The sequence below is a fragment of the Hippocampus zosterae genome, chromosome 4, assembly GCF_025434085.1.
Source record: "Hippocampus zosterae strain Florida chromosome 4, ASM2543408v3, whole genome shotgun sequence".
In the NCBI taxonomy this organism is placed as follows: domain Eukaryota; kingdom Metazoa; phylum Chordata; class Actinopteri; order Syngnathiformes; family Syngnathidae; genus Hippocampus; species Hippocampus zosterae.
The window spans coordinates 21,383,348-21,409,616 of NC_067454.1; the positions used below are offsets into that span (position 1 = coordinate 21,383,348).

At 39.8% G+C, this 26,269-nt stretch overlaps 1 protein-coding gene and 1 long non-coding RNA gene across 2 annotated transcripts in view; both read left to right on the forward strand.

The window, feature by feature from the left end:
* The window catches only part of ddb1 (damage-specific DNA binding protein 1), a 37,231-nt gene that overhangs the window by 837 nt on the left and 10,125 nt on the right, over window positions 1–26,269 (forward strand). The window contains exons 2-19 of the mRNA XM_052063056.1: window positions 294–442; window positions 752–868; window positions 1,517–1,738; window positions 2,068–2,182; window positions 4,625–4,722; window positions 5,966–6,124; window positions 8,996–9,079; window positions 9,248–9,364; window positions 14,752–14,854; window positions 16,713–16,788; window positions 16,877–16,985; window positions 17,946–18,124; window positions 18,886–19,049; window positions 19,957–20,064; window positions 22,449–22,656; window positions 22,838–22,933; window positions 23,371–23,482; window positions 25,403–25,526. Of these exons, the coding sequence (XP_051919016.1) occupies window positions 294–442; window positions 752–868; window positions 1,517–1,738; window positions 2,068–2,182; window positions 4,625–4,722; window positions 5,966–6,124; window positions 8,996–9,079; window positions 9,248–9,364; window positions 14,752–14,854; window positions 16,713–16,788; window positions 16,877–16,985; window positions 17,946–18,124; window positions 18,886–19,049; window positions 19,957–20,064; window positions 22,449–22,656; window positions 22,838–22,933; window positions 23,371–23,482; window positions 25,403–25,526 (2,340 nt within the window). The remainder of the gene's footprint in view (window positions 1–293; window positions 443–751; window positions 869–1,516; window positions 1,739–2,067; window positions 2,183–4,624; window positions 4,723–5,965; window positions 6,125–8,995; window positions 9,080–9,247; window positions 9,365–14,751; window positions 14,855–16,712; window positions 16,789–16,876; window positions 16,986–17,945; window positions 18,125–18,885; window positions 19,050–19,956; window positions 20,065–22,448; window positions 22,657–22,837; window positions 22,934–23,370; window positions 23,483–25,402; window positions 25,527–26,269) is intronic.
* Window positions 20,578–22,093, forward strand: LOC127599443 (uncharacterized). Its single transcript, XR_007962112.1, has 2 exons — window positions 20,578–21,895; window positions 22,035–22,093. It is a non-coding gene; the product is annotated as an uncharacterized LOC127599443 (long non-coding RNA).

Genomic DNA, 26,269 nt, shown 5'->3' on the forward strand with positions numbered 1-26,269 from the left:
TAAATAATTTTAATCATGTTCCTACATCTAATAGCTGCCCCAAAACGAAAAGCATCACATTTCTCACGTTTGGCAATCCGTTGTTTCGTATTTTCTTTTGTGTAAACTTGTGTTGATGGCAATATCAATTTATTAACTATCATATAATTTCATTTGACAACGAGCAACAAAATAATGGCGGATATTCATCCAGAAATGATGAATTGTCAAAATAAAACTTTTCAGTCTTACTTTTGTCTGCTCATACATAATTGAGAATGCAAACAGCATGTTATGTCTTGATGATTTTACAGGCCACTTCACCTCTGCAGAGGACCTCAATTTGCTAATTGCGAAAAACACAAGATTGGAGATCTATGTTGTCACAGCTGAAGGACTCAGACCCGTTAAGGAAGTAGGGATGTATGGCAAGATTGCTGTCATGGAGCTGTTTAGGCCAAAGGTACATATTTGTTTCATCTCTTTTTACTGTACACCCCAGTAAGTTGTGTCATTGTCAAAATGCATGTTACCTGGCAATCAAGTATTCATTCATATGCACTTCTCTTGTGTTAAGTTGCCATGTGTAATATTTAGATATCAGATGCACATATTTTCATTTTGTAAAAATGTTTCACAAGCAAAGCATTGGAGGAAATCAAACGGCCAAGTCTAAACATGTTTTTCAATGTTGGATCAGTTATAGGTAATTAAACTTGAATGACAAAGTCCCAGAGTAGTTTAAGGTTCATCACCTTTTTATGCTCTGTAGGGTGAAAACAAGGATCTGCTATTTATTCTCACATCGAAGTACAACGCCTGCATCCTTGAATACAAACAGAATGGCGAAAGCATTGACATCATCACTCGTGCCCACGGGAATGTCCAGGTAGGTGATCGTTGAAACAAAAACGGTCGTCTTGATTCAGTCACACGGACAACATGTACTCTGACAGAATTGTGATAGCACCAGTCCCTATAAAGTCAAACTTGACTGATAGTGCCCGCGAAAACTATTTAAACGGCAAAATCAATTCCTATATTTTTGTTGTATACTGAAAACAACCAATTGTACTGCACACATAAACAAGCAACCTCTTGTGGTCACACGTAGGGACAATTTAAAGTGTTCAATCAACCTATCGTGCATGTTTTTGGAATGTGGGAGGAAACCGGAGTACCTGGGGAAAACACGCAGATAAGGGGAGAACATACAAACTCCACACAGGAAGTCCGGGGCGAGATTCAAACTCATGACCTCTACACGATGAGGCGGACCATCAAAGGAAAGGAAAAATCCAAAGGACTTAAAAAAAAAAAAAAAAAATTATATCAACAACCTCTGAGATTTAATTTCATGCCATGTCATGTAATTAAATCCCAGAGGTCCTAGGTTAGCCTGTAGGGTTTTAGAGATACTCGGCTGCATAAACGTACTAATAGTGTCGTCTTGTAATATTCTTCTTGTAATTCTTCAAATGTTTTTTTTTTATCCGACTCACATAAATCCCTGCAAATGGACTTTTTTTAATTACAGGATCGCATTGGGCGGCCCTCAGAGACCGGTATTATTGGAATTGTTGACCCAGAATGCCGTATGATTGGCCTGCGGTTGTATGATGGGTTGTTCAAGGTGATCCCTTTGGATCGAGACAATCGTGAGCTTAAGGCCTTTAACATCCGACTGGAGGAGCTGCAAGTGATTGATGTTCACTTCCTGTATGGCTGCCAGGCCCCCACTGTGTGCCTCATCTATCAGGTATTCTTTTGCAAAGTGCTGAAGGCTTATACAGTGCAGTAAATGCCATATTGATTTAAAATATCGGAAATAAAATAAAAAAACTCTTTTTGTTTTGCAGTGTCTAATTTTTGCGTATTTTACAATAATTTTCACTTTACTACATTGACTAAAGGATTGCAGAATCTGGATCATTTAGGGAACTAATGAAATGACTGGTTGTCGACCAAATGATGCTTTTGCAGTTGCAGTTGCTGAGGTCTAAATCTAAGTTAAAGCGTAAAATTTGGTGGATTTGTCTGAAGATGTCTCTTAACCTCTGTCTTCTGTTGGCCTGTGATATAATGCAGGACCCCCAGGGGCGCCATGTCAAGACCTACGAGGTCTCTTTGAGGGAAAAGGAGTTCAATTCGGGCCCCTGGAAACAGGAGAACGTTGAAGCTGAAGCATCAATGGTCATACCAGGTTTGTGGAGTGTTTTTATTCTACTGTTGACCCGTAAAATCAGGAAAGGTGTTTAAACACTGCACTTGGTTTGGCTTGCCGAAGTATTCGGCCCTTTTGAAATGTTTGACCTTTTGCCACATTTCAGTCGTCCTAGATATAAAATTTGAATTTTTTTGAAGAATCAACTCCAAGTTGGATACAATCGTGAAGTGGATTGAAATGTCTATGATATTTAAAACTTTGTTATTATTCTTTAACCCCTGCCCCTCAGATACTACTTTGTAGAACCACCTTTTGCTGTGATTATTCTCTTTTGGGGTATGTCTCAATCACTTTTGCTCATCTCGAGACTGAATTGTTTGCCCATTCTTGATTAGAAAGCAATCAAGCTCAGTCAAGTTAGATTTGTGAACAGCAATTTTTGGAACTTTCCACAGATTCTCAATTGGATTCAGGTCTGGACTTTGACTTGGACATTTAACACCTGCATATGTTTAGTTCTAAAGCATTCCATTGTAGATTTTGGTTCTGTTTCACAACACTGTCTCGTTGGAAGGTAAACCTCCATCACAGTTTCAGGTCTTTTGCAGACTCCCAAAGAGTTTTCCTCCAAATTGGCCCCGTATTTGTCTCCATTCATCCATTTTAACTATCTTCCCTGTGCCCGCTGAAGAAAAGCAGCCCCAGACCATGATGCTGTCATCACCATGTTTGACATTGGGAATAGTATGTTCAGGATGATGTGCAGTCTTCATTTTATGCCAAACATAATGTTTTGCATTTTGCCCAAAAAGTTCAATTTTGGTCTCGAATTTTGGTCTCATCTGACCACAGCCCCAGGGTGGCTTCTGGCAAAAATGAGACTTTTTATGGATTTCTTTGCAACATGGCTTTCTGGACACGCCAGCAAGGCCAGATTTGTGCAGTATGCTACCAATAGTTGTTCTATGGACAGATTCCCCCACCTCAGCTGTTGATTTCTCCATTTTATTTAGAGTGATCAAGGGTCTCTTGGCTGCATCTCTAATCAGTGTTCTCCCTAGTTGGGATGGAAGTTTAGGGTCTTGGTCAGTTTCCAGTGGTCTCACACTCTCTCCATTTCAATATGGCTGCTTGAACAGTGCTCTGCGAGATGTTGAAAACTTGTGGAATCGTTTTAAATCCCAATCCGGCTTTAAACTTCTCCACACAGTACATCAGACATTCCTGGTCTGTCACTTGATCTCCATGATGCTTCTTGCACTCTAAACAGACCTTTGAGACAATCACAGAGCAGGTGCATTAATACTGAGGTTGATTAAACACAGGTGGATCCGTCATTTTTGTCAACATTGGATCATTCAGAAATCCTCAAGGAACTTCTGGAGTGAGTTGTTTGAACTGACAGTTAAGGGGCCAAATATTGTAAATTATTTCTTACCAAAGTTTAAAATATCGTATTAATTTCATTCCAATTCACTGTTGCGTCCAACTTGGTGTTGTTTCTCCACAAAATCTAATTTGATATCTTTTTATGTTTGAGGCCTGAAATGTGGTAAAAGGTCAAAACGTCCAAAGGCCAAATAATTTTGCAAGCCACTGTATAAATTTGCAACATTAGACATTAAACACATATTCGAATGAAAGTACTCCTTTTTCACAACCACCAGGGAGTGGTAAATCTCCATACACTGCAATAATGTTTTGTCATAGTTTTGTATAATGGTCCCCCCAATTTTGAAAGACGCCCTCCAAAATTTGCGTTGTTCATGAGAAATTGTGGAATGTATTTTTCAGTTACCGTCGCTGATGGTGCAGTGTTAGAATTGCCTGACTTCTGTTCGCGCAGCGTGGATAGGTTCCCACTCCCTGACGGTGTAAAATATATGTGGCTATTTTAATTTAACATTCTTATTGTTAAAAAATGCTAAAATTGTACATTTCTAGTATTTTTAACCGACCAAGTACAGTCAGCGAAGTGGAGCTGTCCCTCCATCTCCATACTATTTTTAGCACATCACGATACGTGCGTCATGTTTTGTTTTCCATAGATCAGGACCCTAGGACACTGCATTAATTATTCTAACTGGTAGCTCAGTTTTATCCTTCTTTCTTTTCTTATACCCTGTTCACTGCAGAACAAAATTTGTTACAATTTTGACTTTGTAATCATTCTGCCACCATCTCTTGTATTGGATGAGTCGAAATATTGTGACAACTCCTGCCGCTGGATTTATAAGGGAAAAAAATGGTATGTGCTATGCTGTCACACCACAACAGCACGTACACAATGAATGGACTGGGCGAAAGTGCTATGTACAGTGTGAAAAGGCCTTTCATAGTTATATTCAAATATTGTACTTTCAGTTAGTTATCACATTTGAGAATTTTACAAAGCAATCTTTCAACAAATGGCTGTAAGAGAGTTTTCATTGTGGTTGGCTACATGTACTGTATAACTTTGCTGTGCTTGCATTGTAGTGCCAGAGCCTTTTGGTGGTGCTATAATCATAGGACAGGAGTCCATTTCTTACCATAATGGAGACAAATATTTGGCCATTGCACCTCCCACTATCAAGGTAATTGTATAAAATGTTTCATGATTGTGTTTTATGTAAATGTATTTTCTGTGCATCTTGGGAAATACAAGAATTACAGTTATGTCTTCTCGGTTAGATGGCATAGTTGTTGGGGTTTAGAAGAAATCAACAAAACGGTCGTCAACCTGTCAGCTAGCATAAAGATTTGAACTACATGTGTGACACTTTCATTAATACTGAATTTCTTTTGTGAAATCTTGGCCAATCAAAATGTGTCACTCAAGGTTATTATGATGAAGATTTTCCTTTCTTGGAGGTCACAACTAAAATGTTGTCAAACCTGGTAGGACATTTTTAGACATCTTTGATTTGATAAAATCTGCAGTTAGTCTGAAACTGTAAATATAAGTGTGGGGGGGGGGATTGATACCTTCTCTTGCTGAAAGAATAACAAAATGGTCGCATAAATATCTTGAATCTGACAAAAGTAAAAATAAAAATGTCACGGAAATGAGTCATTGCTCTTGATTTGTGGTTCATCACAATTATTTCAGAAAACAAATTCCTGAAACAAGCCTCCACAAACACAAAAATATAGGAGCTGCTGGCAAGGCGCCATTTTGAAGTCAAAATAACACAACACAACACAACACATAGGACACAGACAGTCGTTCAATCTTCACCAATTTTCTGCATATAAGTTGTCTGAAGCAGTTATAGATGAAAGAGGAGAGGATCAAAGTGTCCTTTCACAGTGGATCAGAGACGTCATGCTGAAAATGTGCACACATCTGCTACAAGCTAAGTTTTGAAAGTAAACACGAAGCTGTAGCGTCCATTGACGAAAAGAGATTTGTTCATTTCTCCTGTTCCACGTAATCCGCTTCAAACTCCAAGCCACGACTCCCAGTTCCAAATCCGCATCGGCACTCCGCACTAACGCTCCTTTCTTCTCATCGTTGGCTCCTCAAGCCTTACATCCATCCAGCCGCTTTGCAGCTGTGAATTGGGAATTTCTCCATTGACTAATAAAGGTTTTCTTAACTTAAAAATGAGGGTAGCTTGAATGAGCTGTAACCCCTTGAAGGGACTACATGAAATGCCACTGTATGAAGGATTATTTTAGAAATCAACATGTAGAGAATAATTCTTCCTCATACCGATGAATCGTGGTCCCCATTATTTCCGCTCTTTACATAAGATTGACCTGTTCAATATTCATTTTACCGGAACCACCTTGCCTGTAGCTTTATTGACAAATCATGTTTGTGTTTGACTGCAGCAAAGCACTATCGTCTGTCACAACCGAGTGGACCCGAATGGATCACGTTACCTACTGGGAGATATGGAAGGGCGCCTTTTCATGTTGCTGCTGGAGAAAGAGGAGCTAATGGATGGAACGGTTGCCCTCAAAGACTTGCATGTGGAGTTGCTCGGAGAGGTGCTCTCTTTCATTTTTACAGTGATCTCCCGTTTATCAAGGGGGAAACGTTCCCAGTCGCTTGTTAAAACACACTTTTTAAAATATTCCTTAGCAGCTATTCTCGTGCTTACTTTCAAGAATTGACACATAATATCACTTTGAACAAACTGAAATTAGATTCTCACTCGCATAGATTTCCAAATACAGCACAAGGCTAAGCATGTTTGCTTTATTTGTCACTCCTAGTTAGTTTACTTTAAAACTGGCACATAAAAAATAGAATCAAATGTTGTATATATTAAATACGAAAATGTTCAACCAAAAAGTTATCTTATTGCTAACTTTTAATAATACAATAAAAATACAAATGGAGGCTATAAGAAATTATCATTGATATTGCCACAAATACCAACCTTTCAAAACAGTTGTGTTTGCTACTTTAGCACACTAAGCAGCAACATATTCAAACTGAATACATTACTTACGTGCATATATTTTTTGCTCTGGGGAGAACCTACTGGAGTTTAGTTGGGGACCTTCTCTCCTCTTCCTCTTCTATACGCTGTATGCCCTCAAGTAGGCCTCTGTGCTGTCTGGCATGGTTCGTATGGCGCAACAACTTGCATCTACAGGATTCAGTACAGTGGTACCTCTACTTACGAAATAAATTCTTAACTTGAAAATTTTGTAAGTAGAGATGCATTTTCCATGTAAATGTCCTAATTCGTTCCACCCCTCCCCAAATTCAGACGCATGTTTCCTAAGGCATAAAAATGCACCAAAATATGTAACAAATACATGTTAAAATTAGATTATTGCACAATAAATGAGAGTTGTGCATAATGTAAAAACCAAAGAATAGAGTAAAGAATAAAAATGATGGTCATTTAACTTTTAACTGCGTCCTCATCGTTTTCTGCCCTCTAGTCCATGTTCTCTCGCAGAAGTGGTTTTTGCCTGGCGTTTTGTAAAGAACTGATCCGAGGCCTTTGTCTGCTTTTGACAATCCGTTGAAAATGTCTAAGGCAAACATCAGCATAGTGAGCGATCGCCCGACCGGTGAATACTTTTTTCTGGTTGATTTACATTTACGTAAAACCATCCGAACACCTCATGGCTCGAGAGGCGAATGACGAGCACACTGCATAGACACTTATCGATCGACACACAGTCACATCCGATAGAAGTCTGTCTTAGCCAATGGGATGCCAGGGTGATGCTCGGTAATAGCCAATGGCAGAGCAGCTATAAGATTGTTGCGTTCAGGAAACTCTGAGCTGCGAGTAGCACGCCATGCTGTATTCTTACCTCTTGTATCTTGAAATTTCTTTTGAAACAAGAGGCAAGATTTTTCTGTTCCTCCTGACGTTTCGTAACTTGAAAATTTTGTATGAAGAGACGTTTGTAAGTAGAAGTATCACTGTATTGTGAAAAACTCAATACAAAACCAGTATTGTGGGTCATAGTCCTGCTCTTATTTTGTCGATATATGCGACTTCACTATGTTAGCCAACCTGCCTCTTCCCTGGAATTTCTCCCATCCCTTTTAAATTGCATGGCCACTATTTTTTTAGCTTGTTGGTTTTTCTCCAGCTTTCCCATCCTCTCAGGACTACTATAGCGTTTTAAGTGGTTTATAACCATTACAGCATCTATTGTAGCTTTCCACACACAGAGGATGTGACAAATCATTCTCTCTTTGCTGCTTGCTGGGTGTCACTTCTCATTTTTAAGTGATTTAAACACTGACTGCATGCCAATATCAAGCCTTAAAGCCAAATCTCGTGTGAAAGGTAGACAGATATGGCTTGCGACACCTTTCTCTCATGATCTGCCATAGACAGAGAATAGTAAATGCTGTTTTGCTTGTCCCCTGAGAGGTGCTGGCGCTAGAAGCCATCAAGAGAAGTGCAACTGCTGAGCTCGAGACAGATTGCTTTTTAAATTTTGGCTTTATTGTTGGGACCAGTCTGCTCAGACAGCAGTATCGCTGCATTGCCATGCAAGAGAAATATCTCACTTGACAGTGTATAGCCATTTCTGCACCTAAACAGCTTCATTTCAAGCACTTTCAATATCATATATGTATGCTTTATCAATGATTTTTTTCCAAACAAACTTCATGTTCTTTCTTTTATTGATCCCACAATTTGGTAAAGTAAAAGCATCTGATCGATTTTTTTTTTTTTACAATTCTGGAGTTCTGTTAAAATACCGGTAACTAACATTTTGCAGTGTTTCTAACAGAGCTGTGCAGAATGCAGGTGAATTCAATGTAGGAATTGTAGAAAGTGGAAATGAATTCAGTGCAATTCAAAGTCATTCACATCACATATCATGGAGAAGGAGACTTTCTGCACACATTTTTCTTCCAAATAGAAGTACAGAGACTCGTATTAAATGAGTTAATGTTGTACAGTTTAGCAATATTTATTAATTTTAAAGTAATACAATGAAACAATATTCATACGATATTAATGATCGGTTCTATCTGAGTATGGTTTTAATGTTAAAAATAATTATGACACTTTACTAGTTACTATAATTACAGGTACCGTAATTGTGGGCTTAAAGTCCTTACAATAATATTTGTATGAAATTCATGTTGTAAATAGGCTTATATACGATAAAATTTCATTGTTAAATTCATATGCATCATGAATTTCAGGGAATTTCATTTCTACTTCCTGCAATTCGAATTTCAATTGCAAATTGCTTTCTGTTTGCTGCCTTGATTCAAATTCAATAAGTGAATTGGAATTAAGGAGTGATGCTGAATTCAATATTGAATTTCATACCACCTTGGTTTCTAATACAGTAGCTAGTGCCAGTATTTTCTATTCACATAAACTTTGATGTGTTTTGTGTTGTGTTTCTCTGCACTGACAGACATCCATTGCTGAGTGTTTGACCTACTTGGATAATGGTGTGGTCTTTGTGGGATCGAGACTGGGTGACTCCCAACTGGTAAAGGTACGCAACTGGTTACCTCTGTTCTTGTTATTCTTAAAACCCTAAAATAATGAACAAATAATACTGCCACATCTATGCTCCTTAAAAATATGCCAAATGTGTTTCGGTCCTTTAACTTTTCCATTTCATTCTCTTTAATCTTACAAATACGCTGTTTTTCATCAACAGCTCAATGTGGACAGCAATGACCAGGGCTCATATGTGGCTGTCATGGAGACGTTCACTAATCTGGGGCCTATTGTGGATATGTGTGTGGTAGACCTAGAGAGGCAAGGGCAAGGCCAGGTGAGTACGAATTCCTATATTACACTGCCACTCATCATTCATATTTTCAATCGTGTGGTGGCTCTCAAGAGCATTTTGGTGATTGATGATGCAATAATGATGGTGTGGGAAAACGTTTTAAATTTATTTAATAGCAAAAAAATAACTTTGTGAGCTGCACTAAAAAACCTTCAGCAAATTGCATTTTTCAGATATTTTCACCCTAACCTTATAGTCGCCTCCAAAATTGGTGGGTTGAGTTTTATCGGATTAGAACAGACCACGGCATTACAAAGTCTTGAACAGTGATAAATAAATAAAGAATCAAAACTGATACTTTTATTTTGAAAGCATCAGTGCGCCTCACCAAAGGTATGAATTCTAAGGTTCTTTTGTGTTTGTGTGTGTCTGAAAGCAATGATTTATTTCATGTTAGCAAAATTCTAATCTCCTGCCGGGTGAATAGAAAAGTGGGATTTGTCGTAATAATGATTTAGGAGTCCCATATATATATAATGTAATCTTAATGATGACTTATTTTGATTTACGAATTGTAACTACATATATCACACCTGTACATGTAGCAGTTATGAAAACAATATAATGTACTGCACTGTATAAAGATAATGATTCGATATTGAATGCAACTGAGGTTAGCTTGTCTGTGTAGTTCTTGACAATTATCCACCTCGCCTTTGAAAGTACAGTAAAGCCCACATACTCACTGTTTGGTACCTGCAAATTAACCTAATCACAGAAAATAAATAAATCTCCACCTATTTAAGAATTTTCATGGGCTCAGTCTCCCTCGGACAGCAATCCACTATGTAGCCCCCGTTTCTCTCCGGGGAAGCCTCTGAAAATATCTTTCCTTCTCTGACACACAAGTTTTTATTTTTAATTGTTGCTCATGACTGACAGAGGGTTGGACTGGGTCATGAAATGTTTTAGCCACTGTGGATGAACAGTATAAAAATTCAAGCCACATTCAAGAGTAGTTAGCCATGACGTTGCTTGTTTTTGTGGTGGCAGTGTTGCCTGTTTCGCTGTTATCTTGCTACGTATGTCATGCATACATGCACACAGCTTGGGCTGTCACTAGTTGTGGTGCTTGGGTGGGTGATAATAACATGCAGCTGGTTAATTTCATGTTAATTGTTTTCCACCACTTCTATTACCGATGGTGTCCAAATTACAGCCCGGGGGCCATTTGCGGCCAGCTGTCCCTTTTTTTAATGGCCCACAGCATATTAGAAAAAATGGCATTGGGAGTTGGGATGGTGCGATACCCCTTTTTCATATCTGATACCAATACCGCAGCATCAAGGATTATTGAGAACAATTTTATACCAATCAGATTGTTTTTGTTACTTTAAAAGTTGTTCATGATGCGTAAATGTAATTTGCTTGATACCGACATCTAAAAACACCACATTCACTGTACAACTATACGGGCCATCTAAAAAAAGAACGGAAACCACTCAGAAGTCATCTGAAACCGCTGTGGCTTTTTATCAAAGCTTATTCCACAATTATAAAATAATTTCATGATAATTCAATTGAGGATGTAGTTTATAGATTTGCATCGGACTGGTTGTAATGAAGACAATCCGATACAGATCCAGGCATTTTGGCCAGGATTGCACTCGATACCTATTAACTGGTTCGGATTCAACCATCCCTACCGTTGAGTGTGGGCGGTAAAAATGAGGGGCTGCGACAATGTGTGGGTGTGACTCACCTAACAAGTCCAACTGCAACTACTTCGAATAATACAAAGCACACGATATGCAAAGAAAATATTAAAATTAGAGCTGTCAAACGATTAAAATATTTAATCTAATTTAAAATGCAACTGACATAATTAACTCAAATTCACAAAAAATTTATCGTGATGACTCGCGCATTTTTGATCGTAGATGAATTTCCTTTATTTTTTGTCCTATTTTTCCCCATTTCAATGCTCTCATCAACGTGGAATCATGAATCGGTTTTCTATGTGCAAAATGCAAATATTTCCTGAAATAACAATTTCGATTTTCAATTTTACATTAACATTTTTCACTTGGAGCAGTTATTCAAACATAATTTCTCACACAATATTACTGTCCATCAACAAGTGAAAAAAATATTTTGTCACACAGCTGCTTTAACAGCTCTTTTTATGGAATCAAAACAGAGCAATATAACATTCTAAAGTGCACATGTAAGGTAAACTAGTACTCGGCCTATAGTGGATTTAAGCCATGGTTGCATACTTCGTTTTTCTCAAGTTTGCTTTGAACACAGCAGTCAGGCTATGTTGATTATGTTGGTCCTTCTTGCGCGGAAGTCTCGCTAGGGGTTTTGTGTAGACATCATTTCAGATGACTATACTTGGTTCGATGACAACACTGGAGACGTTTTATTTTCGCTAGGTTGCTACTACTGCACCGCTGAACTTTCGTTGTCATGTCACCACCTCTGCGCACCGTCACTGTCAAACGAACACAGAGAAGCTCCACCCGCTTTATTTATATGGACACGGAACACTGTAACCTTCCACACAAAATAGTTCCAAACAAGTAACAATCGCGTCAGTGGCATACATCGTATTTGACAGGCTGACTGCTCTTTATTCACCAGACGCTCTTATTTCTCTCCCGAAATAGTGTCTTCTCCCGCTTGGTATACCTTAGCCTTCTCCGATACGTACAATCTCTACACAGCTTGTAATGGAGGCTCTCGCTGGCAATCTGTTGTGGAGTTGTTAGACGCAATGCAAATGATTTCAGCTTGAGTCGAGCTGTGGACAATGTTGACAGGCTTGCATGCAGTATCCATACATTTAGCTATGGCTTCAGCAAATTTGTTCTTCATTGTGTCATCCATTTTCTTCGCTTTGAAATGATCCATAGCTGTCTGTCTGAGACGAGGGGGCGGAGTACTCACATCAGCTGTGTGCTTGCCCATTCAGTGGTATTTTAGACTCGACGTGCTATGATGATAGCTCAGTTTACGACTGCAAAACAAACGGGTCACGTTGGTCTTGTCAGTGGAACAATCTGGTAACTTTAAAAGTAAACTTTCCATTCATAAACTCGTTAAGTATCCGTTTTCAGTGTCTCGCGCTGCCGTGGCTGGCAAAACAAAAACAAACGTGCGTGGACCTATGCAGCGCACTTGTTGTTTTGTTTCTGGTTTATTTACAGCTTTTTGAACAAAGCCAATTCCGTTTCAGCAGCAAAAAATGTTTCCTCCACTGTCTACTACTCCCCGTCAAGGTCGAATTTGGGAACATAGTACATTTATGATTGATTTTGATCCTGAAATAAAAACTGCTTTAAAGGCTGGCATCTTATTTCAGAATGCTCTTGTTTTGGTTCTGACAATGAAGCTCAGGGCAGGGGCCGATCTAGTCTAGTGGCATAAAGGACTGCGAGCCACTCCAAAATCCAATATATATGCCTTAACATCTTTAACAGAAAGATCCAATATAGCAGTTTCGTGGAATAAATATGATTGCTTGATCCATGATTAATAAAGTTGAGGAATGCCAAAGTGACCCTTGCATTCTTCCAATTTCTCTGTATGTATCCCACAGAGGAAAAAGTTGACAGAAAGCCTGCCATAGAGAAAGGCTTGACAAAAACAACAACTGTATGCTGTACCAAAACAGGACAGTATAGCTTGTTCCAAAGGCGCGTTACGCACCCAAGTAAACAGCAGCCATGGTCCTTAGATATGACTAGCTAGATACAACTATAGGGCTGAACGATTTATTGCATTTGCAATATATATACAAATTTTCTAATTCGAGAGGTTGTGATTTGACTGTTCCTTATTGTATTGAGAGCGAACCAGAGGAGGAGGAGAAGGCAAAGCGAAAGCTGACGCGCTCACCTTCAGTGCGGTTTACGTCTCACGAGACATTGAGGCGAGTATCTAACGTGCTTGATGTTTTTCGCCTCATTTAGTTAAAGTAAGACTTGCCTTGTATTTGGTGTTGTTTCGGCTGCCTTTGTATGTTTGAGCGTGTGTGGTTAACAGTGGGTGAGCATCCCCCGGTGCTATCTAACGTGTGCTACACATGTAAAATAAAAATAGCGTCTGTTTTCGATGCCTCTGCAAAATCTTTAGTCTGCCGTGGATGTTTGGGAATGAAACTTTACAAAGTTGAAACCCTTTCTACACCAGCAATCATACACTATCTGTAGCGCCAGACATGCCTTCAATAAATAAAAAAACAGGTGGTTGCACCCTCCCCTCTTGTGATTTGAAAATGGCATCGCCGTGCAAAGTTGTCAAGTGGTCCAATAATAAGAGGATAAATTTGGCCATATGTTTAACCCTTGTACTTTATTGTGTTAGAAAGCTAATCCATCTGTTGCTAACCTGAAAATGGGTCTATTTGGACCTGGACACAATACAAGGGTGAAACCAAATTACTCATCTTTGTGGCTAATCTCTGTATTTCAAGATCCAATGTGACCTTCAGTTTCTTTTTGCCATTAAGTAGTTTGCGTGTTGTGGTACGGCCTGTTAATTTCTTCTGTCAGTCTTCTTTGAAAAATGGATTGTCATACCTTCACCCTACCCTGAGGAGGTTGGCAGTGTTATCACTGACTGTTGTTTTTGGGTATTACTTCACAGCTCTCTTAAGCAATCAACACCTGAGCAACGAGAAGCACCCATCAGTCATGTGTTCCAATACTTTTGCTTACTTGAATAGTGGGTGAATTAAAAAAAAATACTCTGTCCTGAGTTGTTGAACACATCTTGATGTAAGTGCCCTGAACTAAAACCTGAAATGCTTTTTGTCTTACTCATCTTTTGATCCGAAATCTAAATGTCTTGCTTGAGTATACAACAAAAACAAAGGAAATTGACCCTGCCAATCCAATACTTTTGGGAGGGACTGTCATTTCTTTCTACGCATGCCATTAAATTGTCATTGCACCTCACTTATAGTCCGCTGAAAGCACCCTGTCATAATTGCACTGCAGATGTGATGTTAAAGAACAGCCGCATGTAGGTACAAAAAAAAAACGTGATGACTCAAGAAAATACTGGCAGGTGTGCGGTGGGCTGTGAGACTGAAATTGTACATTTTGACTGGTGGCGAAATTGCTGGGTTTTGGGTTACAGCTTACTCCCTCTTGTATGTCGGGTTGATGTTCAACTTTCTGATCCGATCAATCCAAATGGAAAGAGGAAGGGAGTTCTTGACATCAGGGGTCTTGGATCAAAACAGTTGTCAGGTGTAAAGAGAGATTCTGCTAAAGTGGCATTAGAAAGATAAGTACACATCTTGGAAAAGGTGATCCCAACTTATATTTTCTGTTACTGTTTCTCTGCTGCTTGTAGCATCTCAATGCCTTTCATATCGAAGCTCATGTTTCTTTTATATTTTGTTTTGTTGCCTTCAGCTAGTCACGTGTTCAGGTGCATTCAAAGAAGGCTCTCTTCGGATCATCCGCAACGGCATTGGGATTCATGAGCATGCCAGCATTGACCTGCCAGGAATCAAAGGTTTGTGTGTTTCGTCACCTCCATTTCAAGCCCTGACTTTATTGAGGTCTTAAGGCTTGCCCTTACTTGGCAGGGGCTGCACCAGCTGTTTGGGTGCCCCTGCCCAACCACCAGCTGCTGCCTCTCTAAGCTCTGTATCCGAGTGTGACCAGATGGCTCTGTTGTCATGGATCTCGGCTTGGTATCATAAAAATATCTGAAAAATTGCCATTTGAAAACATTTCATTTGAAAAAGCAGCAAGATTTAGCACTACTTAAAAGGTGATTTCCCATTGAGCGCTCGATGAAGGTTGAGTAACCAATAAGGCAAGGACATTTAGCCTCTCATCTAAAAGCCTTTTATAAACTTGGACTGATGGATAACCAGTTGTTGGCCTTCCTGAGAGTCCTCATGGTAGGGCTGTGCGGTCTAAATTGAATTACCGGTACTTCACCTTCACGATTTTGGTAAAATAGAATTGAAGTATTTATGACTGGTTTATACAGTTCCTTAACATAGCTGTAATAGTAATGGTTGTGATTTATTTATTCTATCACACGTTTTTTCGCCACATCACAGGGTTTTGCTGTCATTATTTTTTCCTCACGAGTGTTACTGCAAAGCAATAAGTATGAGCCAGAAACCACAAACATCCACTTTTTACTGAAGTGGAATTAAAATTAAAGTAAAAAATAAATATAACTGATACTTTTCACATTCACAGTTGATTGAATGTAGTCTCCCAAGCTCCCTCCACGCGATAAAAGCCACGACACATATGTCGGATGTTTACAGATGAGCATTCATACTGCACACGCGTTTGATCTAGTTGATATCCACACACAAAAGTGGGCCGGCTCAGATTTGAAAAGATCGGACTGGTACTGGTTGCATTGTATTAAAAAAAATCTGATACCTGTCGCATATGGGCAAAAAAAATGGGAATTGACCTGCCATTCAAACATATCCTTACATCAGGGTTATTTTCTGCATAATAAAAGAAGCCAAAGTGCAATGTGCCAATTGCAAAGTACAACTGCCTTAAACTTCTTCTTGGGGTCAATTGGACCCCATTCAAAAAAATAAGAGTTATCAAGGGAGTATGTATTCAACAAAATAAAGTGCCTGACATTAAAAAAAAAAGATTGTGTGCATTCCTGATTATTATTTTAAGCTTGGAGGATGGCATTTTTTCCGCTTTTATTTGAGCCTGCCTTTCAGATGTCCCTTTTGAGAAATGTTTGCCTCTGCTGCCTTTATGATATTGGAGTACATGCTATGAACTGACTTTGTCAGAAGTGTTCAAATTGTTGCTGATTATCCGGTGATAGGAAACTGCATCACCTCCTCGCTTCAGTGTTGACTATTCCCACCTGATGTACTGTTTTTTTTTCACAGCTCTATAATATAACAGGTTTCCCTGACAATAGCAGTAGGCTTTCTGTGCTGCTGCTGTTGTGTATTTTCTAGTACAACTCAGTACGTCTTATAATTGCATACATGCCAAATGTCAATTTGCCTGTCATGTGTTAATCATAGCAGACTTTTGTTAGTCCCAGGCAATTCGGTTCTTTGTCAAGTCATTGCGTTAACTTAAGTGAGCCACATAGACCAGTTAAGGTCTGCTTGCACTCGTAGGATTTCAGATGTTTATTGATCCATTTTGCCCTAACTGTCTTCAGCGCTGCCTGCTGCCACAGAATTGAGACAGTTATTCACTTAACTAATCAATGGCACTCCAAGAGGCATTTGCAGTGTTTGTCTTAAAATGTTTACCTTTGGAAAAAACTGAAAATTCTTGGGACAGTTGCTGGATTTTGTACTTATCTCATTCGCGAATTGATTACGCTAATAATTTTCTTTTGAATTGTCTTGCAGGTTTGTGGCCACTCCGCTCAGAGGCAGGAAGAGAGACGGATGACATGCTGGTGCTGTCTTTCGTAGGTCAAACACGGTGAGCCATCTCAGTGGAGCATGTCGGACTCATAGTGTCAATTACCGGTAAGTCCCTTGTCTCACCTTAATTGTATATTTTGTCTTAGCGTGCTGATGCTGAGTGGCGAGGAGGTCGAGGAGACGGAACTTCCAGGCTTTGTGGACAATCAGCAGACATTTTACTGTGGCAATGTAGCGCATCAGCAGCTCATTCAGGTTGGTATCCACACAGGCTCACGCATAAAGTGCGTGTCCCAGACGTCTGCCCATGACACAGGATTGTGCCCCGTCTGGCTAAAATTGGCACATGTTTGATCTTGAAGCCGTCTTTCCTAGACTTTGCTATTGCAGAAATGTTTAATTTTGTACATACCAAGTTAAAGAAATTGATTCTTTTTTTTAACGGAAGAGCTGCCAACTTTTACAGATTGTCTATATTTTGTGATGGAAAATAAAATTAAAAAATATGATGGTTTTTACCTATTTTCTTACGATTTTTCTTTTTTTAAATTCAAATTATATTTCTTTCATTAACATAGGTGTACCAATAATTTGTCCACGTGTGTATACAGTATTGTCACTCCTGAAATCTGCAGCCAGCCACATACAGTACAAAATCAAAAATCAATCATACATATAGTTCTGCTCAATAAATTGGAGGATCATAGAACTGTGTTTTCATTATCTGTAAACTCTAATCATCAATACTGAATGAAATGTCCTTGTAAAATAATTTTTAAAAGCATGGCAACAAAATATTGATTACCAATACTTTGAAGTGCTTCTCAGTTGTCATGGCTAACCAGATAAGATTGACAAGATAATTAAATGCTTGAAGCCTTTAAAGACTCAAATTTGAACTATGATTTTAGTGCAAAATACTTTCGGCCGTCTCCTTTCTTGCAGAAAATTATTTGCAAGCATTTTAAAAAAAGTTGGGTTGAAGGGCATCACATTTTATATTTGCTGTTTTGAACAAAAATTGTAAGATTGTGGAAAAAAGCAATTAGGAATAAAAATCTTTCCAGGCAAGCGCAATTCTGGCATCGAACCAAATGTAAACAATGAAGTTTTCTTTGAAGCGGCTTCACGTTCTGTCACCCTAACCACTTCTGACACTTGCTAGAGGTGCTGTGCAGAATGATATTTTAACAGAAAAACCTTGTGTACTTGCAGATCACATCTGGCTCTGTTCGCTTGGTGCTTCAGGACAGCAAGGCATTAGTGAGCGAATGGAAGGAGCCACAGGGCAGGAACATCAGCGTGGCTGCTTGCAACCACACTCAAGTGGTGCTTGCCGTTGGCCGTGCGCTTTACTATCTTCAGATCCTTGCTGGAGCGCTCAAACAGATTAGGTAGGACAATTTGACCTACTAGTACATCGTTAGTAATTGTGTTGTATAACCACCAATGTTGCTTGCTCTATTTCTGCAAGCGTGATGGTAGGTTCAAAAGTGATGGGAGCAAAATCAGGAATAGTTCAAGTAAAAAGTTGAGTGATATTTTAGAAAACGTGGCTTCCTCGACGCTGTATCACCATTCCATCGTTCACATGTTCAATTAATGTTACTGTATTGACTTAAATTTCTTATATTTGGTAACACAAGCAATCCATCCATCCATCCATCCATCATCTACCGCTTATCCGGGGCCGGGTCGCGGGGGCAACAGCTTTAGCAGGGAAGCCCAGACTTCCCTCTCCCTAGCTACTTCTTCCAGCTCTCCCCGGGGGATCCCGAGTCGTTCCCAGGCAAGCTGGGTGACATAGTCTCTCCATCGTGTCCTGGGTCTTCCTCTGGGTCTCCTCCCGGTGGGACATGACCGGAACACCTCACCAGGGAGGCGCTCAGGAGGCATCCGAATCAGATGCCCAAGCCACCTCATCTGGCTCCTCTCGAGGCAATAGCTAAGATAATTCATTAACATTTCATTCATGAAACTGTAAGAAGAGCTGGCAGCTGGCTGCTTCTTGGGGGTGGTTCGATACGGCCATATTTGCCACTCTGCCATACACGTCGGACTTTTGCCATTATTCCGCTCTCCAAAATTTGCTCTGTCCTGTCTACACTGACACCATTCACAGTAAGGGTGTCCACGTCTTTTGTGTCTTGTTCAGCAACACAGATATGGAACATGAGGTGGCTTGCCTTGACATCACCCCACTTGGAGAAGGTGGTGGTGAATCACCGCTATGCGCTGTGGGCCTGTGGACTGACATATCAGCTCGTGTGTTGAAACTGCCTTGCTTCACTGCCCTACACAAGGAAATGCTGGGTGGAGGTGAGGGGGAAAATGGTGGCTGGCTGCACCGGCAAGAAAATAGAAAAGCTGTTTCTGGCTTCTCGGAGAGTACGGTACTGTCAACTTTTAGGGTGCCAAGTGAAGTTTAATGCCTTAATGGCCTTAACAAATCCACCAAAGTGAAATTTCCTTACAGCTCCCGCACTCTCTGAGGCAAGACAAAAACATCCCTTAAACCTTCACATAAGTAAAACCAGAGAGGCGAGGGAAATTGCTTTGTGACAAACGGCACACTGAATTTAGGCCAACAGCAATTTGGCACCTCATTTGGCATTTTATGTGATGGACCTTCTTCGGACATAAAAATTCAAGTACAAGTCAACGACTAATACTCTGCAATCCACATTTACTGGATTTACTGGAAAATCACTGGAGGGTGCAGTGATTTTCTCCATAGATGCCCACCATTTAAGTATTTCATATTTTAAAGGAGAGAGAGGTTATTTGGTTAAACATGTGAAAAAATTAGCAATCTGTAGAGACCAAATCCCTTTATTGTGAACAGGACTTTTCTCTCCAATTAATGTTTCAACCGTGATGAATATCTCCTAATTACACAGCAGCACACAAAATCTACAAAGTGTGCGTGCGTGCGTGCGTGCGTGCGTGCGTGCGTGCGTGCGTGCGTGCGTGCGTGCGTGTGTGTGTGTTAATAGCTGTACGAATAAAATCATTCCACAAAACAGATAAAAGATTATTCTTATGATTTCTAATTATTTGTGGGCAGTGTAATGTTATATTTCCCCTGAGATTCCATGTTAATTGTGTTTGTTAAACATTTAGTTTGCTTGCCTCCTGGCTGAAAACTGCCATTTCTCTGTGGTAATGATGAATTAACCCATTACGTCTCATAACGTCAATGTTATGTTATTTTGACCATCCTTAGAGATCATCCCTCGCTCCATCCTAATGACCACTTTTGAAGGCAGCTACTACCTGCTGTGTGCCCTCGGAGACGGTGCGCTCTTCTATTTTGGGCTGGATCTGCAGACGGGTATGTCCTTTTCACCGCAACAAACATTTTTGAAAGTCAATTGAGCATAAGGCTAAGTGATGCAGCCGCCATTCTGACAAAATTTTGGGGATGATAAATATACGACCAAATGTCGTGTCAGAAAGTTAGGTCATTGGTCTCGTAACAGGATAATGACCCAAAGTACACAGCTAAAATCACCCAGGAATGGCTAAGTGCAAAACATTGGCCTATTCTGAAGTGGCCTTGGATGAGCCCTTTCCTTTTGAACATCTGCGAAAGGAGATAAAACATGCCATCTGGATAAAGCACCCTTTAAACCTGAGACACTGGAGCAATTTGATCATGAAGATTGAGCTAAAATACCTGCTCAGAGGTGGAGAACTCAAATTGAAAGTTACAAAAATCATTTGATTGCAGTGATGGCTTCAAATGGTGTAGCAACAAAATATCAAGTTAGGCTTCCATCACTTTTATCCAGGCCTGTTTCATGAGTTGTTGTTGTTGTTTTTTTTAATTCTGTAGAATCACATTCAAAAACAATGCCGGATTTTCCTTGCTTAATTTACATTTATTTTTTAGTTATTTCTGACCACTGAGCGTTTTTATTTCATGAACTAAGACGTGCAAACAAGTAATTGTTCCTACTATTGTTCATTTTTAGAGCATTTTTCATTATCCTTATAAATACGGAAAGGCACACTATAATTTGCATCAGCGTGCTAGACATCAGTGTGGCAATTCAGGATATTGGACGGTCTTCCATTTTCTTGAGTGCAGGCATCGACAATCTCACACTTGTGTCATTTGTGGAGACATCGGTGTCTCAAGCATCAATGATACTTTGGGAGCAAAGGCAATTGTATTACTGGCCTTCAGTGTCATAAACAAATATAAAGTCCTATTCATACTTTCCTCCACCTTTGAACTGCACGTGGACCACTGATATGCACACGGTTCCGTTCATTGTGTTTGGTGGTTCATGTCAGTATGTCCTCCACGCACGCACATTTGTTCGTGCACTTAAATAATCCTAAAGCTGGCACTGCGAAAGCAGAACGTAACAGCTCTTGTGATTGCTGTAATGTTTCTTGGGATAGTTAACGGCGAGAGCTTTGAGCCATCATGTGCCCGTCATCTTGCTTTTACTTTGAATTATGAAGATGGAGATTCTGGCAGACGGATGCCGGCTTGTAGGAGTACGTGGTCATCTGTCGCTGTTCCAATCTCAACATACTAAAAAACAACAGAGTAGAGCTCTGTTTCTTTTGTCTTCACGGAGTCGAACTTTGTATTTCAAAATTAATATGCCATTGTCGTAATCAATGGGGATGCCCAAACCACTGCGGCCATGTGAATCACGTACCAACACGAATCCTGACATGCAGCATGAATGGAACCACATTATCATCTGTTTGCACAATGAAGTCTGTATTCTGCTCATATTTAGTTAGTCATGCTGTATAACCTCCCATGGCCACAGCGTAGCTTGGCGTCCTTGTAACCATCATCTCCTAGAATTGGAATACTCTTGTATTATTCCTCTCTTCTTAGTTACCGGTAGGTTTGATGGTTAAGGTGTTATTCCTCTCTGTTAGTTGTGTTTGTTCAGACACTTGAAAGAAACAATGTAGAATGCTGTTGAAGGTATTTCCTGCTCACTGTGTTTACAATCACCTTTAGTGCCCCTCGACCCCCACCACTTTTAGGGTCCCCCTCCACAGGACATGTTTTACATCAAAAGAGGAGGAACTGTTATCTCAAGTATCTGTGTTCCTGCCATCACACCAAATGGTGGGTAGTGGTGGTCTGGTCTCACCTCACCGCTCGCAACTTCTTTCAGCCACACCGGGTCAGATGACATGTTACTTTCTTTGTTTCTGGGATTTGCATGAGAGGCGTACCTTCCCGCCTCTTATTATCATATTGTCTCTATATAATCTCATGAATGTGTTTCTTTTACGCTTCCTGATTAAATCTGGACCCCTCAGGAGCCCGAATCGATTCGTAAACTGCATAAAAATAAAGTAAACCCTTCGAAGGAACTGTTCATCGCCTCCAGCCTTTATTTAGTTTACCAACATTCTCTTCGTCCGAAATTCAACGAACACGTGGGGAAGAGGAGGCCGCTCTTGCCCCAACAACACACAAAGAACTTTATTTGTTAACATTAAAATGTATGCACTGGCACAAACACCATCAGATGAAATGTTTACTTGCACGCTGAAAAGATGGATTGCAGTCTTGAGCCCTGTGAATTGTATCATACATACCCCGTCACTGAATTGTTTGCAACATGAGTATTTATGAGTACAGTATTTAGCACTGCTCGTGTTTAAATGGTGCTGCTGAGCCAAATCCACTTGTCAAACTCAAGATAACTTGGTGTATTTCTTTTGCTGTAGGTGCCCTGAGTGAGCGCAAGAAAGTCACCCTGGGCACACAGCCCACGGTGCTGAGGACCTTCCGATCCTTGTCCACCTCCAATGTCTTTGCCTGCTCTGACCGGCCCACTGTCATTTATTCTTCCAACCACAAGCTGGTCTTTTCAAACGTCAACCTTAAGGAGGTCAACTATATGTGCCCACTCAACTCGGAAGGCTATCCTGACAGGTCAGCATATCAAAGAACTGCAGATACTGATAGTCTGAACCTTCAAGCTTCCCAACCAAGTGTAGTCTTGGCAGCTTCAAATGTTGTAAACATAAATGTCAAACAAAAGCTTAAACTATGAAATATGTCATGTGCACTGTAACAAAAAAACATATTTGACCTAATCTACACCTGGTTACAGTCTGGCTCTGGCTAACAACAGCACTCTGACCATTGGTACTATTGACGAGATTCAGAAACTTCACATCCGTACTGTTCCTCTCTACGAATCCCCCAGGTCAGTCTTTATCTCAGAATTAATTGAGTGAATTGGAATGTTGACCGTTTGGTTCATTTTCGCATCTTATTTTTTTCCCCATTATTTTTAAGATAAGAAAAACTTTTATTTGTCTCACAATGGAGAAATTCCCAATCTACAACAGCAAAATTATGAAAGGGAGAAGTACAAAAAGATTCTGTTATTCTTGTTTGTTGCGCATCTGCAGCAATACCTTTTCCCCATTCTTCTGTGGACAGAAATGACTCAGTGAATTGTCAAAATTGTTTTTCTTTGTTGACAGTTGTTATATTTAAGAGCTCAGTTTCTTCCATTGTGATGGCCTCGTTTTGGTGCTATTTTGTAATTTCCACACTCCCTCCCACCTTGTTTACGAGCTTCCTCTCACAGCTCTTTGTGTGTCCTTCGACGTCTTTCTTCTTTTCTTCACACCCCAGGCGGATCTGTTACCAGGAGGTTTCACAGTGTTTTGGGGTTCTATCCAGCCGGGTGGAGATTCAGGATGTGAGCGGCAACACGTCTGCTGTACGACCCAGTGCAAGCACCCAGGTACTGTAGCTTGTGTTATGTTGGGATAATAAGCACCCAGGGGCCTACTGCACAGCCATGCTGACAAAGAGCAATGGCTATTTACTGTATCACGTAAGACTTTGAGCTTGTTAGGCCAAGTGGAAAATCGTACCTGAAACTATGTCCTCAAACTATTTTATGTCAAAATACAAGATTTCTTTTTATTTTAGTATGTTTGCCATTTAAGTTTAGTTAGGTATGAATAAGTCCTATTTGTCAGTTCGACAAGGGAAATGTAACACTTGTAGCTATGACTGATTATTATTTATTCGTACATTTGATGTTGCTGTTGTGAATCATAACGAGGATTTCAAAGGCTGGTTTAGTTATGTAACTGAGCAGTTCAAGCTTTTGATCTCCTTCCTTTATGTGCCAGTTTCAAAAATCAGAAGCCCACTTAAGAGCAAAATAAACACACCTCTGTGAAAAATGACCTACATCAAAATCAAAAGCATAGTTTTTTCTCACTGAAACCTGTTGAAGCCCTTGACTTGTCAGCCATGCCCTGGCATTGACAAATGTAAATATCGCCCTCCAATTATTTTCACTCTTGTTTTCTTTCCCTCATCTTTTCTAGCACTGCAGTTTAGACTTGGGGAAACACTTTAGAATTTTTCTCAACACAAAAGTTGCCCAAATTAATCTTGTTGTATCCAATAATTAAAATTAAATTATTATAAAAAATTATATAATGGACACATATAATGGACAGTGGCATATCAAAAACATAGCTAATTATGAATTTAAATGAAAGCCTTTTTATGATGATGTACATACTACATTTCAATGTATGTCTTGAGAGCGCAAATTAAATGACATGACGCACCTGTTGTGTGTGCGTGTGTGTGTGAGGGATAGATAGATAGATAGATAGATAGATAGATAGATAGATAGATAGATACTTGACAGCTGGTACTCCATGCTTCATCTTAAAAGCCTCACTGTGCCCCCCTTCAAGCATGCTTCTTTTTCACTGTTCCCAAATACCGCATTGGTCTTTTCCTCACTATTAAAATTTTGTCCAGCTTGACGGTTTCAACTTTGAAGTAGGCCCCTCCTTCTTGACCAGCATGCTTTCAGTTCATGGTGATGTAAGACTTGCTTCACTGTGTACAGTCACACTTTTCCAGCAGTTTCCGGTTCATGGCAGGTTAGAGGCTTAGTGGTCCTGGCTTTTCCCTGAACATCTTCACCAATTTCCATTCACATAAGTGTGACATCTTTCAGACCATGACAAAATGTTGGCACATCCTAATGTCAAAATGCTAATTTGTGCTGTAATACAACTGTCTGAACTGATGTTGGAATGTGACCTTATGAACTGCTGCAACCTGTGTAGATTAAAAATTCTCCTTAGCTCTTCACTGAGTTCCTTGTTTCTATTATTCTGAATGTCGGTGCGGTCAATTTGTTTAATTTTTCGAACATTTTTGTTCTGGCAAAAGGACTCTGTCCTAAACATTCTACAGTCCAAGATTCACAAATGTATCTTTAATGAAAAAAAATGGTGACAAGATATTAAAAAGGAATTAGTAAACGCCTTTTGAAAGAAATGCACCAATGATCAACCACTCTATAATCCTTTCAGCCTTTCTTAATGTCACAGGATGTTGTTTTCAGCGTGTCAAGAATCATAGCCAACCCTGTGGGACTATTTTATATGAATTTACATTTTCCTATCAGGGTGTACAACTTAATCATTGCCAAAAAGCCCTTTGCACGGTGACCACAAAAGCAGTTGACCCGATTTGGATGCTGCACATCTGGTTCTGCAGATGGTGCCAAAACTCCGATGGAGCGCTTGCAGACAGAGATGTGAATTACTGTGTATCCCTTATTATGAATCTCTTTGTATAAATTTCAATACCATTCGTATCTCATCAATCTGCATCCTTCCAGGCCCTCTCCAGCAGCGTGAGCTCGAGTAAGCTCTTCCCCAGCAGCACTTCTCCCCATGAGACATCTTTTGGCGACGAGGTAGAAGTTCATAGTCTGCTAGTCGTGGATCAGCACACCTTTGAAGGTAAGACAGCCAGCTGTACGTGCCTTTTTTGATCTCACTGTTGGCACCTTCATATGCTGCCTCCTCTCTGACGGTGAAATAATGTGCTCTGCCTAGAGAATTACTATGAGGTTTATCAGGTCAATCCGGTATGCATTTTCCTCAGCCTTGACTTGACACTCATTCATCAAACTATTATTTGCTCATACATATTAAAACAGGGGCATCAACAAACTTGCATTGACTTGCTTCAAGATTGACTTTATCCTTAACCTGCATGCAGTTTCTTATTTTCTATATGGAACACACAACCAATATTGCTTCATAGCTCAATGCTCACATGGGGTGGCATAAATTGCATAACCGAGCATTTTGGCTTGCTCTGCTTGAACTTTTCACTTTTTCCAATTGAACCCAGTTAAAGGGTAGATATGGCGTTTGCTCTGTTTTGTTTTGTAATGCAGATTTCAATGCACCCCACCTAGCTTTAAAAGACCCTTGACTTCACTGCATAAATTAGGACACGCGATGTAAATAAGGGAACAGGTTATCAGTGTGTCCAAATACGTCCAATTATCGTTTGCTGACTTCATGACCCCCTGCTCTGTAACACAAATTACAATAATCAATGTGAGATTCATAATATAATACTGTATACATAAATGTTGTGGTTTTATAGGTTAGGCCTATGCTGAAATAAAGGAAAATGAACCATGAATTAAGATGAAATGCAATTTATTGACTTTAATTAGTTGTTACAACTT